Source organism: Mya arenaria, chromosome 5 (assembly GCF_026914265.1).
Source record: "Mya arenaria isolate MELC-2E11 chromosome 5, ASM2691426v1".
Classification (NCBI taxonomy): Eukaryota; Metazoa; Mollusca; class Bivalvia; order Myida; family Myidae; genus Mya; species Mya arenaria.
Genome location: NC_069126.1, coordinates 20,531,162 through 20,549,247, shown reverse-complemented (window position 1 = coordinate 20,549,247; position 18,086 = coordinate 20,531,162). Strand labels below are relative to the sequence as shown.

The window sequence follows — 18,086 nt, the reverse complement described above, 5'->3', positions numbered from 1 at the left end:
TTGGTATATAAGGACACACTTCACTGATCTTAGCAATTGATAAAATTAATGTTTCCTTGGAAAGCAGTCGTTATTTAGATTTTACTAACTTTCCTAAACTATTGTATTTAATTTAATCTGTGACGAACACATTTCAACTTTTTGTGGGAATAATTTTTGAAAGAGTTAGATTTAGATTGTGCTCATGTATGTGTTAAATATTGCGGATAGTTTAAAGTCTATAGACATTTAAACATTCCAGGATCCGTGCACACATTTTGTGAACTTTTGGACATAATTCTTTTTCTGGGATTTTAATGTTTCACATTACTGTTTAAGATTACTTTTGTAAAACTGCACGAGGCAAGATAAAAAAACGTAGGTTTTTTTTAACCGTGTACATATACTCTTCTTATTCAGCACTTAACATGACATAGCTGTTAAAATGTGGGGATTATATTGAAAACTAATCTACGTTATTTTGGATATTCCCTGAAAGTACAATGTGCAATCGTTATTTCAGTTGTTACTGGTTTGTCCTTCTTTGTTGCTTTTGGTGGTCGTTACAAATAGTTTAAAAAATGTCCTATAATTCATCATTAAATATTCATTGTTCATCCATTTGAAGTGTTTTAGTTATTTAATGAGTTCCCTAACATTAGTACTTTCAGCACGTTGATTTGATTTCACGAGTTCTCCTTGTAATTCGAATCAAAACTCCACTTACTGGCAGATGGGGTTGGAGTCGATGACCACACACTCATGCTTTTCCGGACACTGACCCTTGTCAAGAAGGAAAATTTCACACTTCAGAGCTTCAGGGCCCTTGGTGGGGTCAACTGAAGACAACGATAATGATACATCAAGTTAACGAGTATAAAAATGAATGAATACAACTGTCGTAGTTAACGCGTATTCTTTAACGGGCATATACGACACGTTATTTTTACGTAGGTTTTAGTACACTTTCGTTTTGACATTTTAAATCAATTCAGTTCTCATTCGCTTGTTTCTTGTTGTTTTTTGCAGAATTACAATTAATTGTAGCTGCATAAAGTGTTCAAATAAATATCTACAATATTATATCTAAAGAAATGAACATTTAGAACATTTCGACAAAAGGATCTTAGTACGATGTAATTTGCCTTTAATTCAATGATTCACCGTTATTTTGCGCTTACCCTGAGTGCCATCGATGGCCGTCACTTTCCCGACGTATGTTTTGTTGTTGACGATAAGGTTGGTATTTGACGTTAACGCTGACGTCGCTTCCACGAATGTCTGATCGGAGTCTGTATTGTCCTTCTTCACTATTGTAGCGTTAATCTCCAGACTCCCGCTGTAAACGGAGATTTGTATGGTGTATAAGGTTAAATTCATGCCGAGTTTAGGAACAATTGATTATAAAGGCTTATCACAATACCTGCGCAATCACTAGTTTACGTAATAAACGTAATTATAACACTGTTAAAACAAACTAGAGGCCTCCCGTTGGAGCTACAGGCCTACGGTGATCATGCTTAAAGGATAAATGGGGACTAGGTCTTTCAAATGCCGGTATGATAAACCTAATGTTTGATGACGTATGGTTACCATGGTTACCACATGGAAAGATGGTTGATTAGTAATCTACTTCATGATTTTGGTTGTCAGAGCTATCCTAACTGATTAATGTGATCTTTCCGTCGATTCCATTGATGCAAATGGTAGTTTAAACACTAATTATTATTATCGACATGTATTGAAGTATAGTTGTTATGATACAAGTTGTGCCTTTAATTATTTCATTTAATCCTACCGTCTAAGGCCGGTGACAATGACGTTAACTATCTTATCTCCCATGTACTCAGCATAGAAGTTCTTCAACTGAAAAGAACAACAACATCAGATCAATCAGCCATTTGTTGTAAAACGTATTCCATATAAAAACAAAGACTATTTCATTTGGAAGATAAAACATGACAAAACGCACTTAGATATTGTCTTTTTCGACTGATATACTTTCATTACTCTCAGTATTACCGATTCAGCGACGTATCCGGCCCATTCATTAAAGGTTAACTGAACGTTGAAGTTGAGGCCGTCAAGGGAGTTGTCATCAACTTGTAATACCACGAAGATTCGAACACCGTCCTCTGTTGGAAGATATATGTTGTTGTTTTATGATTAATCCAAATTTAAGTAGACTGACTCTTACTTATATTGCCTTAAAGTAGGTACCTTCATAACACGTTTTTTTTTTAAATAAGCATACTGTTATTAAATACTTTTTCTTTCAATCTAAATAAAGAGAACACTACAAGTAAAATTTCTTACGGTTATCAGGTATTGCAGTGGTTGTGGTAGCTGAAATTAAAGATACACGGTGAGTACCTCATTAAACACTTGAAATATGAAGCACTCTGAGCGATATCTTATATTAAACAATCAATTTATTGGAACAATTAACCGACATAGACAAACATCACATTTCAAACCTGTCTCAACGCAATCTTCCCCTTCTTCCGTAAATCCCAGCAGACAGGAACAGTTGAAACCACCCTTAGTGTTGTGACAGTATTTGTTTGACGCTAGTGGACAAGGGTTGGTTTCCATCGCACACTCGTCAATGTCTACCTCGCACCGGGAACCATTCCAGAACTCATTACATTCGCAAATTCCGGTCACGCGATTACACGACTGTGACGTCACATTTGTGTTTTCGTGAACGCAACTGCACGAGCTAGTGCAGTTGTCGCCGAAAGTATTTCCGGTACAGGCTAAATTGAAGAAAAAAAAAAAACTTGCAATACATAATAATAGTTGTAAACATAATATTACACGATTTATTGTTAAAATTGTGAGAACTGATCGAAATGAACTTCCCTTTTAAGACACGTCTTAGATGAAATAGTCATTTTGCAGTTACCAGATTCAAACCTGATTAATTTTGAACTTATGAGTAAACTGTCATAAACTGTCATATAGTTAGACGTTCGACAGAGGATCTATGCTGCTGGTATAGAGTATGTACCGTTTCATTACTAACTCACATGGTTTCAATATAATGATTTTTAATTCACTAATATTCGCATCCTGTCATTTTTAATATGTTAAACATCGTTTTTTATACCTAAACAAATATGATTGCCATATATGATCTTAAGAGATTTCTCAACAAAATAATTCTTACGTGTGCACGAGTTGTTGGTGCCTGAATACCCGGCGAAACAGCCACATTCGAAATAACCCGGAATATTTGTACAATTCTGCACACAGGTGTCCGTTTCCATCGCACACTCGTCAATGTCTACCTCGCACCGGGAACCATTCCAGAACTCATTACATTCGCAAATTCCGGTCACGTGGTTACATGACTGTGACGTGTCAAATGTGTTATTGCCGACGCAATCGCACGAGCTAGTGCAGTTGTCGCCGAAAGTGTTTCCGGTACAGGCTAAAATGAAAAATCCTTGCAAAACATTATAGTTGTAAACATAACATTACACGATTAACTGTTAGAATTGAGAGAACTGATCGAAATGAAATTCCTTTCAAAGACACGTCATAGATGAAATAGTCATTTTGCAGTTAACAGATTCAAACCTGATTATTTTTGAACTTCTGAGTAAACTGTCATATACGGTCATATATAGCTGCACGCCCAACAGAGTATTTATGCTACTGCTATAGAGTATGTACAGCTTCCTAACACAGTCGCATGGTTTTAATATAATGATTTTTAATTCACTAATATTCGCAACCTGTCATTTTGAAAATGTTTAACATCGTTTTTTATAACTAAACTGATAATTTGCCATGTATGATCTTAAGTGATTTCTCAACAATATAAGCCTATTAACTGCACATGCACTGTCTATATATTACAAAAAAAACATTATAAAAGAAGGCTGTAAGTCATAGTACACGATACATTATTAAACACTGATGTAATTTTCTCCTAAACTACTGAAGATAGAGTTCTACACACCTTCACAGAGTCCATTGCTGCTGAAGAATCCTGAATTACAGGGACACTCGAAAGACCCGTCTGTATTTGTGCACGTCGAGTCCTGGGTACAGTTATCCGTATTAAGCGCGCATTCGTTGACGTCCGTGGCACAGTCGACGCCCTCCCAGCCGGCGCTACACACACATCCGGTCAGGGGATCACATCTGTCCATGTTGGCAGCCTCGCACGTGCACGTCATGTTACATTGCACGCCATACGTGTTATTTGTGCACTCTGCAAGAGATAATAAATCAATTTGAGTTCTACTTATTCATTGATATATAATTGTAAAAGAGGCTGTCTATGTATAAGTTTAAATAAATAACGCACTCGTGTATCCCCCATTTCATAGAAAACAGAGTGCTTTGCCGGGAGAGATGGCAATAGAACACAAGGCATCAGGACTTACGATACTTATAATCATATATTACGTATAGAAATCCTCATTTTCAGAAGCCAGCCTATTCATATAAACCATTTGAATATCCTCATTTTTGGTAGACAGTCTATTCATATATACATATTGCATATCCTCTTTGTCGGAAGCCAGTCTATTCATATAAACTTATTGAATATTCCCATCCTTGGTAGCCAGGTAAATTATAATGATATAGCGAGGGTTACGTGTAAAGATGACAACTGGACATCTTGTCATTTTGACAATGATAAACATCTTCTGTTATCACTAAACTAATATGATTGCTTTAAAGCTTTTATGAGATTTCTCAACAAAATAAGCCTTACGTGTGCACGAGTTGTTGGTGCCCGAAAACCCAGCGAAACAGCCACATTCGAAAGATCCCGCAATATTTGTACATTTCTGTAAACAGTTGTCCGTTCCCAACAAACACTCGTCTTCATCTGAAACGAGAAGTTTTAGTTAATATCTAACATTAATTCATTACTATTTATCATTCTGTTTTAACGTATTTACGTCTTTTCATGAATTGACAAGAATATAAAGCAGCATTTAAATACTCAGGTTTGTCAGCACGATATTACGCGCGAGTATGTTTCTGTTGTTGCCTCTCGTGTGAAAACTAATTCACAAAAAAAAATTCTCGTAACGTCTAAGTTGCTTATAACAGGATTATAGGATAAGGCTTTTAACATTTACAATTTTTAGAGTTTTTGGAATTTGAAAGGAAATTATCTGTATGAAAATCACAATAAACGATACAATCAAGGTAACGTAAAAAAATGGCTGAATGAAATAAGCTTAATAAAGATGTATTATTACTCCAAAATAAGATTTACCACAATTAATACAATTTGTGTAAATACATTTGTATACCAAAAAGGTTGAATAAATGTTGACAACAATGGCTCATATAAAGGATATCGAATTTATTTGAAAGAAAGGTGCAGAAAACACGGTAGTTCTACCTTACGAGACGGAAGTAAATCACAGTAAATCTTTTAGCACTCACCAATCATTTAATATTTTTGCGTTTTCAGCTATTAATAACACGGTTACAATATTGTTATCAGTCAAATGGTTTTTCCATACATGCATTATTTAGTAAGTAGTTAAAGACTTATAACTCACAATTTATGTTTGTTATACATGTGTAAGTTTTGATTTTGAATAAGAGTGTAATTTAAGTCGTAAATAATGTTTTTCATGAGCCTGTCAACGCTGCTGTATATGAACATTGTCGACAGTCATATCTGTTTTGCTGCTTTAAAATATAACGTACCAACGCAGACGCCGTCACTATTGATGGTATAACCGGCAGCACAATCACATGTGTATGACCCAGCTGTGTTCGTGCACGTTTTGAGCACGTCTTCACATATATCTGGCTTGGAACATTCATTGTCATCCGTATCGCACGTGGGGCCGCTCCAGCCTGTATTACACGCACACGTGCCATTTACGTTGGAGCAATTTGCGGTATTCGTCACGTTACACGTGCAGTTTTCGGCGCAGTTTAAACCCCAACTGTAGGGTGGACATACTGCAGCAAAGAAGATATATAACATAATTTACTAAATATTTTTTATTCTCTTATCAGTGTTTTAATTGTTCAGATATCAGATAGAGTTTAAAAAAGTGGTTTAAAATTTATTTGCCGGCAACCTGGGGGGGGGGGGGGCGGCAGAGGCTCGTGTGCCCCTGCTAGATCCGCAAACGTGTATAGCTTATACATGTTGTCCATGTGACCTAATCTTTCCAATCTAGCCCAATCGTGTAGCGACATTTATGTATGAGTAAACACAGAAATCTTGAGATATTTGTTGCAAGTTTTTGAAATTTTATCATATGAACATACCCTGGCAAGTTCCGTCAGCGGTGGCGACATATCCGGAGTTACAGTTACATTCAAAAGATCCGTTCGTGTTTCGGCACTGCGAGTTGTCCGGACAGACAGACGAGTTGTCGCACTCATTGATATCCGATTCGCATGTGCTTCCCTCCCAGCCAGATTTGCACGTGCATATGCCGTTTGTCCGGTTACAAGCCTTGCTGTTTGCAGTTATGCACGTGCACGTCTCAGAACAGTTGCCGCCCCAATAACCCGCATCACAATCTGACAAGCAATGTATTGAGATGCGTTATTTTTATCAACTACATTTAAAAAAAAATACTGATATTAATGTATGTGTGAACTAGAAATGCTGTTTTTGAAGCGCCGCCTTCCTCACTACCTTTGAAGATGCAAGTTTCAATGAATTCAAATTATTTTTTTAGCAAGTGTTTTGACAAAGTTTGCATAATACAACTAATCAAAGGGTGATAACTGTGCAATAGTGTGCCTCAGAGTTATAATTCTTTCAAAGTACAGAATTTTACATAACTATCTATCTATAGTCCAAGTTTCAATCAAGTCAATAAGGCAGTTTTTGAGTTAGTACCAGGATTATATTTATTTCATAAAATAATAATAGGGGAGAACACTCTTAAATAAAGTGGCCCAGAGTTTGAATGACAACTGGACATCTTGTCATTTTGACAATGATAAACATCTTCTGTTATCACTAAACTAGTATGATTGCTTTATAGCTTTTATGAGATTTCTCAACAAAATAAGCCTTACGTGTGCACGAGTTGTTGGTGCCCGAAAACCCAGCGAAACAGCCACATTCGAAAGATCCCGCAATATTTGTACATTTCTGTAAACAGTTGTCCGTTCCCAACAAACACTCGTCTAAATCTGAAACGAGAAGTTTTGCTTACGTTAATTCATTACTTTTAATCATTCTGTTTTAACGTATTTACGTCTTCTCAGGAATTTACAAGAATGTTAAGCAGCATTTAAATACTCAGGTTTGTCAGCACGATATTACGCGCGAGTATGTTTCTGTTGTTGCCTCTCGTGTGAAACTAATTCACAGACAAAAAATTCTCGTAACGTCTAACTTGCTTATAACAGGATTATAGGATAAGGCTTTTAACATTTACAATTTTTAGAGTTTTTGGAATTTGAAAGGAAATTATCTGTATGAAAATCACAAAAAACGATACAATCAAGGTAACGTAAAAAAAATGGCTGAATGAAATAAGCTTAATAAAGATGTATTATTACTCCAAAATAAGATTTACCACAATTAATACAATTTGTGTAAATACATTTGTATACCAAAAAGGTTGAATAAATGTTGACAACAATGGCTCATATAAAGGATATCGAATTTATTTGAAAGAAAGGTGCAGAAAACACGGTAGTTCTACCTTACGAGACGGAAGTAAATCACAGTAAATCTTTTAGCACTCACCAATCATTTAATATTTTTGCGTTTTCAGCTATTAATAACACGGTTACAATATTGTTATCAGTCAAATGGTTTTTCCATACATGCATTATTTAGTAAGTAGTTAAAGACTTATAACTCACAATTTATGTTTGTTATACATGTGTAAGTTTTGATTTTGAATAAGAGTGTAATTTAAGTCGTAAATAATGTTTTTCATGAGCCTGTCAACGCTGCTGTATATGAACATTGTCGACAGTCATATCTGTTTTGCTGCTTTAAAATATAACGTACCAACGCAGACGCCGTCACTATTGATGGTATAACCGGCAGCACAATCACATGTGTATGACCCAGCTGTGTTCGTGCACGTTTTGAGCACGTCTTCACATATATCTGGCTTGGAACATTCATTGTCATCCGTATCGCACGTGGGGCCGCTCCAGCCTGTATTACACGCACACGTGCCATTTACGTTGGAGCAATTTGCGGTATTCGTCACGTTACACGTGCAGTTTTCGGCGCAGTTTAAACCCCAACTGTAGGGTGGACATACTGCAGCAAAGAAGATATATAACATAATTTACTAAATATTTTTTATTCTCTTATCAGTGTTTTAATTGTTCAGATATCAGATAGAGTTAAAAAAAGTGGTTTAAAATTTATTTGCCGGCAACCTGGGGGGGGGGGGGGCGGCAGAGGCTCGTGTGCCCCTGCTAGATCCGCAAACGTGTATAGCTTATACATGTTGTCCATGTGACCTAATCTTTCCAATCTAGCCCAATCGTGTAGCGACATTTATGTATGAGTAAACACAGAAATCTTGAGATATTTGTTGCAAGTTTTTGAAATTTTATCATATGAACATACCCTGGCAAGTTCCGTCAGCGGTGGCGACATATCCGGAGTTACAGTTACATTCAAAAGATCCGTTCGTGTTTCGGCACTGCGAGTTGTCCGGACAGACAGACGAGTTGTCGCACTCATTGATATCCGATTCGCATGTGCTTCCCTCCCAGCCAGATTTGCACGTGCATATGCCGTTTGTCCGGTTACAAGCCTTGCTGTTTGCAGTTATGCACGTGCACGTCTCAGAACAGTTGCCGCCCCAATAACCCGCATCACAATCTGACAAGCAATGTATTGAGATGCGTTATTTTTATCAACTACATTTAAAAAAAAAATACTGATATTAATGTATGTGTGAACTAGAAATGCTGTTTTTGAAGCGCCGCCTTCCTCACTACCTTTGAAGATGCAAGTTTCAATGAATTCAAATTATTTTTTTAGCAAGTGTTTTGACAAAGTTTGCATAATACAACTAATCAAAGGGTGATAACTGTGCAATAGTGTGCCTCAGAGTTATAATTCTTTCACAGTACAGAATTTTACATAACTATCTATCTATAGTCCAAGTTTCAATCAAGTCAATAAGGCAGTTTTTGAGTTAGTACCAGGATTATATTTATTTCATAAAATAATCAAAGGGGAGAACACTCTTAAATAAAGTGGCCCAGAGTTTGAATCATTGCAGGGTGTATAATGTTACATTGCTATGTATCAAGTGTCAATCAATTGCTCAAACTTGTTTTAAAAATGTGCCTGGAAGAAGAAGAAGAAGAAGAAGAAGAAGAAGAAGAAGAAGAAGAAGAAGAAGAAGAAGAAGAAGAAGAAGAAGGAAGAAGAAGAAGAAGAAGAAGATTTCTGAAGAAGAAGATTTCTGAAGAAGAAGAAGAAGGAAGAAGAAGAAGAAGAAGAAGAAGAAGAAGAAGAAGAAGAAGAAGAAGAAGAAGAAGAAGAAGAAGGAGATCAACAACAGCAACAGCAACAGCAAGACATATACAGTATAACATAATTATTTGATTTGATTTGAGTGTCCATAAGGTTTATATGGTAATAAGACCACTCATACACTCATACTTACCTATGCAAGTTTTTAGATCAGCATCCAGTTGGAATCCGTCTTGGTCACAGTAACACGCATACCCTCCGGCAAGTTCTGCACAACCCTGACTGCACACGGCCGTGGTTTGGCCACACTCAAGAATGTCTGAATGTCAGAATCATAAAATTAATATAATTTATCTCGTTGAAGTTCACTATTGTAAACCAATACTTTTATTGATTTAAATGAAACAAGTTGGTACAACGTTACTTACAATAATCATTATACATTGATAATTTTCTATAATACAAACCCCAAAACACCAACATTATCATTACTGGTGACATGTACAATATCCAATTCAAATAAAATATTCAGTTCATGCGCGCATGTTCAAGAAGTATATAAACGTCACTCTGTTACTTGATAGTACCAAAACACGCGTTTTTTTTGCAAACGCACCTTCACAGGATGTATTTGAATTTGTGCTAAAGGTAAATCCAGCCTTGCAGACACAGGTTTCAACCCCACCAACCACGGCGCAGTCGGCGTTCGCATTACATGGGTTCGTTTGGCATACTTCAGAAACTAAAAAAAGAAATATAGAAGTACGTTTGTATTTATCTTATTCAATTTACGTTTGCATCGAGAAAGCCTTAGCATTTATGCAATGAAGCAAGAATTTCAACTTATTTGCCTAATCTTGACTCAAAATGAAAATAAATTTCTCACGAAATAGCTATTAACTTCACCAATGGCGGAAGAGTCATTCAATACTTAACAGTCGTCAAGATCGATTGCTAATACTAGAGCAAAACCAATTCTTACAAATGCACATCTTGCTTATTCGCATGTGTTTACTGATAAGCCATACTTACTTAAGCACGTCCGTCTGTCGCTGGTGTCAAGGACGAAGCCTGGTTTACACGAGCAACGATACCCGCCGACGGTGTTTTCACACACCTGGCTACAGTTGTTCACACCATCACACTCGTTAATGTCTAAAACAAAACAAAAGTCAAACTTGATGTTTTAATCAAATGTATATTCTACAGTTTTTCAGGTAGCTTTCAACAGCGAAAAACCGCAAAAGAGGTTTATAAAAAAGGGATTTGGCCAAACATTAGAAGTTGACGAATAAACCATCAAGTTTAGAAGCAAAGGTGATATATATTTCTTTTTAACGAATTACGTTACTAACTTTGTGTTCATACTATTAAAATATTTCACTTTCAATAACAATTGCTCGATGATATCTTATGCTTCACTGAGAAGCCGAATTCACCATTACCATTGCAAGCATTTCCGGAGGCAACGAAACCTGGGTTACAGCTGCATGCATATCCTCCCGGCGTGTTCGTACAGCTTTGGGCGCATTCGCCCGTACCCGCCGTACATTCGTTCACATCTGAAAAATGAAATGAATACAAATTGATGTTATTATTTTTTCTATAAAATGTTCATTTATGTTTAAAACTGTAACGCAAGCGGATATGAATCAGCATGCACATACATTGCGCTGTTGCATACTAGATACGAAATTATAACCAAAATAAAATCAAAAATTCTCCTTAGGCGTACGCCGGGTTCCAAAGTAAGATTTAATTATGCTAATTCACAGAAAATTTATGTATGATATTTTGACTAACCGACGCAGTTGTTCGAACCATCACGCTCATATCCGGATTCACATTCACATTGGAAGGAGCCCGGGGTGTTCACGCAAATCTCATTATTTCCGTTACAATCATCACTTCCGGTCGCGCACTCATCCTGGTCCGCGCCGCATTTTTCGCCCGTCCAGCCGCTCTTGCATACACATCCAGTCTTATGATCACATCGCTCCGCTCCAACACCACAGTTACACCCCAGTGCGCAGTTATCACCGTAGTGGTACGCGTCACATACTGGAAAAAGGGAATTATTACGTGATTGGTATCGTCATCGTAATGTTATTAAGTTTCAAACAAATCGAATAACACACATGTCTAATAGTTAGATATATGCGCAGTAAAATAAATCTAAATTGTATAATACATTATTATTACTTAACAGAAATACAACTCGATGAGAGTGTAAGCACTAACAGACAAAACACTGCATTGAAGGTTATACTATGTATGAATATCTTATACACTTGCCATAAACGTGGACTTTGTTCCGAGCAATCGAGCTACTTGTGCAGAGCGATTGGGTCCCCGAGTTGATCTCTTATATGCATCACATATGCACTAGAAGGTCAGACCAAGGGATCAACTCGGAGATCAACTCGCGGTGATGATGATGAGGATGATGATGATGATGATGATGATGACGATGATGACGATGATGATGATGATGATGATGATGATGATGGTCGTACTGTGTTGTCATGGACAGCGCGTTCAATACATACCTAGCCTAGCTGTCAGATAATCCACACGACAGTTAAAGCATTATGTTCCCAGTATAGACGGACAAAGATAACACCCTCCAACATTGTACAACTCTTACTTGCACAAGTCCTCGCGTCGTTCTCCAACTTGAAGCCGGTCTCACACTGACAAACGTAGCCGCCATCATTGTTCAGGCATGTCTGGGTACACAAGTTAAGTGTTGCAGAGGTACATTCGTTCAGGTCTGCAAAAGAATTGTTTCTGTAGAACTTAAATGAATGGTTATTTCATTCCAAATATAAAACCGCTAGACGATATATCGTTTGTATTGTACAAATGAGACAGGTTCCGTCCAAATGACTAAGATTTGGATTGCTGTTTTTCGGGAAAGTATGGTTAAAGTATTTTCACCTAAACATATCCCAGTATTTCTAAATGGTAAGGCTGCTTCTGCATCCCATGGTACGTACCTATGCAGGTCTTCTGGTCAGCTCCCAGTTGGAAGCCGGTGTTACAGCGGCACTCGTAGGTTTGTGTCTGCAGGTCGGCGCGGCAGATCTGACTACATCCGTTATCAGGAAACTCAGTGGCGCACACGTTCTCAACTGGAAATATACCGGTTCTCTTATCATCGATAACTGATGTCTCTTATGAATACTTTATTACTAATAATTCATATTTTGTGTTGCACGCTGATTTGTACAACTTGTTCAAATGCGCTTTAGTAACTGTTTCAACGTCTAAAATAAATGGGAGATAATTCGCTTGATTAAAAAGATTCAAAGCCATGCAGTACTAGTTAACAAACAACAAACAAACACTTGTGATGCAGTTTAAGTAGAAATTCAGATACTTGAAAACTGAATATGAGACGACTGTGCGTGTATGAGTTCAGAAACTTTGAAACATTTAAACCTTAAACATTTCAGTCGGTATTTTCTACAAATGGAGACGCATACTGATATTGTGTACATATTTTTCTGTGCTAACCTTCGATACAAGTCTTTCTATCCGCATTAAGTCTGTATCCGAAAAAGCATTCACAGCTGAACCTCCCAACACTGTTTTGGCATTTCTGTTCACAGCCTGACACACCGGCCGTGCATTCATCGAAGTCTGGACAACATAAGAATATTATTAGACACCGTTCAATTTTTAATAAGGCTTTTCTGGAAACATTGCCTACGTGAATTGTTTACTCTGTATTTATGTGATCTAAAATGAAAAGAACGAGTATTTTGTCATGTATACAACATTGCACGGTGAAAATCGATAATACAAAATTGGATGAAATTCAGTAATGTTGTTTATAAGAATAAACTTCAGTAAAAATACTTTTCAATATCTAAAAACTGTACATTACGCTTACCAACACATTTTGTGATGTCAGTACTGTTGATGACGTAACCACTGGTACAAGAGCACGTGAAACCTCCCACGTTGTTCGTACACGTCTGCTGACACGTGTTTAATATGTCAGACGCGCATTCGTCGACGTCTAAATGGAGAAAGATAAATACGATATATAAGCAATCCTTGTAACAAGAGGGTCACGATGGCCCTATATCGCTCACCTGATTTGACACAGGGTTCTAAAGTTATTGATCGAACAATTTGCTGGACGCCGTCCGCCCAAACACACAGCCGCCTGCCCGTACGCCGCAGGTGAAAATAGTATATACGTACCTTTTTTAAACGGGCGTATACAAGCATGAAAACAAGTCTGTTTTTTTTTACAAAGGGCAATAACTCGTAGAATAATTAAGTTGGAAATATAACTTGTCACATAAGAGCACATTGTTACTGTGAATAAGTTCATGAAGGTGATATCTTCAATGATTATAAAACAATAACATAATTATATAAAACAAAATATATATATTCATTATAACAATAATTTGAATGAAAGGTTCATATGAGGACGATTTATGTAAAATATTCAACAATCGCGCCAATGAATAGAAGATTTTCAAAGTTATCCAAACAGACATGTAGTGAAAAGAAGCCCCGCCCCAGGCGACCATATTTTTTAATCAAAAGGGGGTGAAGGAATTCGATACAGGGTCACCTTAGAAACATTTCTTTGAAATTATTTGAAAATCGGGCCTGCGGTTTTTGAGAAGAAGATTTTCCTTTTAGTTGCCCTGACAACCAGAGTTCTGCATGGAGCCACTTTTTTGAAGTTATTTGGCAGAGTACCACAAAAGACACATTCCTGTGGCGTTTGGTTGAAACTATCCTAGCGGTTTAGCAGGAGAAGTTGTTTGAAGGAATATGTTGACGGTGGACGAGGACTGACGACGGACAATCACAAAATCACAATAGCAATTACTAAGAGATTTGAACAAATCATGTTTTCCAATGTTTAGTTATCGAATGAGTTGGCGCAGAATCAAACGAACGATAGTGTATCTACGTTTACTTCACAGCGCCAATATACCATACACGAGCAACGGCTACATAGATAGAGTTTGAATATGAGCAAAGATTCAGAACTTTAAATATGGTATACAGCTTCTTACCGACGCAGACTCCATTCTCATTGGTGTAGCCTTGACGACACGTGCATGTGTATGAACCAATCGTATTAGTGCAGACCTTGTTGACGTCATTACATACATTTGGTGTTACACACTCGACAATGTCCGTGTCACAGTTGACACCTGTCCATCCGGCCTTGCAGACACACCCTCTGACAGGGTCACAGCGTAGGGAGCCACGCCCACATTGACAAGTGCGCGCGCAGTTCGTACCATATGAGGGGAATGTACAGGCTGAAATGATGAAGCATAGACGACTTGAGTTTAAACTTCCAGGACGATACTGCTTAAACGATGTTATTCCCATCTTTGGTTTAAGTTCTAGTTTCTAATCGAAATCAAATGTGATGCATAAACGTTCATTAGTGAAAAATAATAAATGAAATACCTACATATCCATACATCTCTAAGTTATGTAAATGCTAGATTTCAACTCCAAAATGACAACTCTAAGCATACCTGTACACGAGGTTTTGTCGTCTGCTAGACGGTATCCAGGGTAACAGCTGCACGTAAAACTGCCGACTGTGTTCGCGCATTCCTGTGAGCATGCGTTGGAATCGCACTCGTTTATATCTGAAATGAAAATAAATAGATAACAATACTTATTTTGATGCAAAGCATCAAATACACCGCGAATGACTTGAGGTATCTGGATAAAGGCATTATTCAGTTATTGAACAAAACGGGTTTGTAGTTCAAGGTCACCACGACCTTGACCTTTGACCAACTGACGTCAAAATAATTAAGGTGCTTGCTATGTTTCAGGGTCCCCTACTAGGTTCGAGGTCTCTAGGCCTAAGCGTACTTAGAGCTTACGGTCACAACGACCTTGACCAGTCACTTCAAAGCAATAGGGTTCATCTGCTGGTCATGTCAAACCTGCCTACAAAGTTTGATGTCCCTGGGCAATAGTGTTCTTCCGATATTGATCGGAATCAGATTTTTAACATACGGTCACCACGACCTTGACATTTGACCCATGACCTCAAATCAAGAGAGTCCATATCATGTTTATGACCAACCTGCCGAGAAAGTTTAAGGTCCCTGGACCTATGCTTTCTTCATTTATTGATCGGAAACCGATTTTTAGCTAAAGGTGATGTTAAGGTCAACACGACATATAAAACATGCCACAAAACCGAAATTCTAAAATTAGCGCACACAAGGTCTCTACGAAATCTGCATATCACGTGACTGTGTTCTTTAAACAACCATATTGCTTTGTATAGTTTTGTTTAAATAATTTCTATAACAAAAGAAGCATTCTTACACTGTTTTCATAAAGTAGGTAGATTATATTAGTTTAGATAATACGACAGTTAGAATCTATAAGGCCTTGCTTATTGCATTATTGTGTTACAAACAGTAATTACATTATGTCATTGATAATTTTATATGTAATACATTGTCATTGACTTTTCAAGTTTAGACATTTATTCGATATCAGATAATTTTAAATCAGCAAAGCACCGTTCAAAATTTTGTTTCGAGCTTTGATGAATCGGATCCTAAGGTTCGTAAAAATAAGTCATAAAAACCGTAACCTTCGAGTTTGGGAAAAAAATATTAAATATTCATTTAATGTGTCCAAAAGTTCGTATTAACGGTATGAGACATACTTCTTTAGGTACCTTGATGTTTCTTTTTTCTTTAATGGTTATATTATTGTTTGTTCATATAGCTATAGGTTGTTTTTCATCAAACATATTTTATGGTTTTAATTTACAATAATTATGTTGGCTGGTCCATTTTGAACTCGTGACTCTCCGTGGAACAGCATTGAAACCTATCCCATACTGACGCTGTGTTTCCCCGTGACGTCAATAAATTAGTAAAGATTAGGAAGAACACAGTTATAGGCGTTAAAACTAAATCCCAATAATATGCGAGGGAGCTAATATATGTTGATATATACTTCTAGTAGTCTCAGCCAGTCATTTACTTTTCAAATAAACTTTCCCCAAATGCCCAAATGATATTCAACGTTCAGCTTAGAACAAGAATCAGGGTCTGGTTCCCACTGACCTGTACAGGAGTTGTCCTGTTGAAGCTGGTAGCCAGCCGCACAGAAGCATGTTGCTGTATCATTTACCAGTGTGCATCCTTCCGCTCGGGAGCAGTTGGTGATGTTACATCCTGCCGCGGGAACCGCGTCTGTGGAATACATGTTAGTTACAGGTTTTATTAAAATTAAAATTAATTGATATGAATCGAATTATAGTCTTGTTTTTTTTTTCAAATGTAGGACACATTCAATGCAGTCACCTAAAACTACATGAGCAATACATTGTTTTGTAAACAAATAGAGGATAGTTGTTTGTTTCTCGTGGACACCAAACGTAAACACACAACACTGTGTTTCAAACAGTGATTTGTTGATATTTTATTTCGACGATAAATCTCTGTAAATCACCGGAAAGCATGTAATACTTGATTAAATAACACAAGCTAAAAATAACTCACTGTCGCATTAGGTTTCGTAACTAGTAAAATACTGATTGTCTTAGGTTTTTGTATGATTGAATATGACAACGGTTAATGACATCTCACCCTGAGTGCAAGCCTTTTCGTCGGCGTCCAGAGTATAGCCTGGAACACAGGAGCAGTTGAATCCGCCCGCGGTGTTTGTGCAAATCTGCGCACAACCGGAAGTAGATTCCGAACACTCATCAATATCTGAAATAGTTCAAGTTCACTAATTTGTTTTTAGTTTAATAAATGTGTAAATCGAAAAGATAACTGCAGTGGCCGGCATTGGAGATATATGCTCGTAATTTAGGCCTTTCACTGTACAATAACGTTCCGGTATGTTGCATTCTCCATTCCAACTAGTAAAACATGAAACATTTGCTTAAATTATTTTTAAAAATAAATAAATACAATTTCAGTTTAAGGTTTAGTTGGAACATACCATTGCAGACGTTTCTATCAGTGGATGATAACCGGAAGCCGGCATTGCAGTCACATCTATAGCTGCCTTCTGTGTTCACACACACGGAGTTGCTGCTGCACGGGTTGGCAGTGGTACACTCGTTGACATCTACGATAAAACATACAGCCCAAAACATGTTGTCATGATACCAAAACAGGTAAAACACTTAAATGTAGCTTTTATTAGAATAATGTAGTCAATTTAATTTTTATTATATTTTCCGTTTGTCCACTCTAAAATTAATTACTGACTTTTTTTAAGTTCGGAAATGTTTTCACTAATCGTCACATGACAGTAGAAAATGTTTTGTATATTTAAGATCACGTGAAAATGTGATATAAGTTTTTATCATCTTTACCTAGGCATTTGTCGTCCACATCTAAGTATCCGTCTGGACACGGGGAACACGTGTACGCCTTGAGAGAAGGGTTGGCCTTATGGTCGGTTGCCGCTACGTCGGAACAGTCACGCCCCACTGAACACGGGTCCGTCTCACAGCCGTCAACGTCTAGCTCACAGTCTTCACCTATATATGATGGATACTGTGGTTAATGTTATTGGCAATCATAGTAGGACTTAAAAAAATATGGACAATCAGAAAACCTTTTTTCAGCTTACAGTCACACTGACCTTGACCTTTGACCCACTGACCTCAAAATCAATAGGGTTCATCTGCTGGTCATGA

At 37.2% G+C, this 18,086-nt stretch overlaps 1 protein-coding gene across 1 annotated transcript in view; it reads right to left on the bottom strand.

Annotated features, from left to right (window-relative positions):
* LOC128234850 (fibrillin-2-like) overlaps positions 1 to 18,086 on the bottom strand; it is a 40,439-nt gene that overhangs the window by 7,625 nt on the left and 14,728 nt on the right. The window contains exons 14-42 of the mRNA XM_052949393.1: positions 17,760 to 17,927; positions 17,381 to 17,509; positions 17,020 to 17,145; positions 16,495 to 16,623; positions 14,926 to 15,042; positions 14,449 to 14,700; positions 13,296 to 13,424; positions 12,917 to 13,042; positions 12,397 to 12,531; positions 12,045 to 12,170; positions 11,201 to 11,458; positions 10,843 to 10,959; positions 10,430 to 10,552; positions 10,014 to 10,139; positions 9,591 to 9,716; positions 8,537 to 8,794; positions 7,961 to 8,221; positions 7,012 to 7,128; positions 6,247 to 6,504; positions 5,671 to 5,931; positions 4,715 to 4,831; positions 3,950 to 4,204; positions 3,152 to 3,415; positions 2,457 to 2,738; positions 2,296 to 2,325; positions 2,002 to 2,114; positions 1,778 to 1,845; positions 1,161 to 1,318; positions 707 to 818 (exon numbers count right to left, since the gene is read on the bottom strand). Of these exons, the coding sequence (XP_052805353.1) occupies positions 707 to 818; positions 1,161 to 1,318; positions 1,778 to 1,845; positions 2,002 to 2,114; positions 2,296 to 2,325; positions 2,457 to 2,738; positions 3,152 to 3,415; positions 3,950 to 4,204; positions 4,715 to 4,831; positions 5,671 to 5,931; positions 6,247 to 6,504; positions 7,012 to 7,128; positions 7,961 to 8,221; positions 8,537 to 8,794; positions 9,591 to 9,716; positions 10,014 to 10,139; positions 10,430 to 10,552; positions 10,843 to 10,959; positions 11,201 to 11,458; positions 12,045 to 12,170; positions 12,397 to 12,531; positions 12,917 to 13,042; positions 13,296 to 13,424; positions 14,449 to 14,700; positions 14,926 to 15,042; positions 16,495 to 16,623; positions 17,020 to 17,145; positions 17,381 to 17,509; positions 17,760 to 17,927 (4,741 nt within the window). The remainder of the gene's footprint in view (positions 1 to 706; positions 819 to 1,160; positions 1,319 to 1,777; positions 1,846 to 2,001; positions 2,115 to 2,295; positions 2,326 to 2,456; positions 2,739 to 3,151; positions 3,416 to 3,949; positions 4,205 to 4,714; positions 4,832 to 5,670; positions 5,932 to 6,246; positions 6,505 to 7,011; positions 7,129 to 7,960; positions 8,222 to 8,536; positions 8,795 to 9,590; positions 9,717 to 10,013; positions 10,140 to 10,429; positions 10,553 to 10,842; positions 10,960 to 11,200; positions 11,459 to 12,044; positions 12,171 to 12,396; positions 12,532 to 12,916; positions 13,043 to 13,295; positions 13,425 to 14,448; positions 14,701 to 14,925; positions 15,043 to 16,494; positions 16,624 to 17,019; positions 17,146 to 17,380; positions 17,510 to 17,759; positions 17,928 to 18,086) is intronic.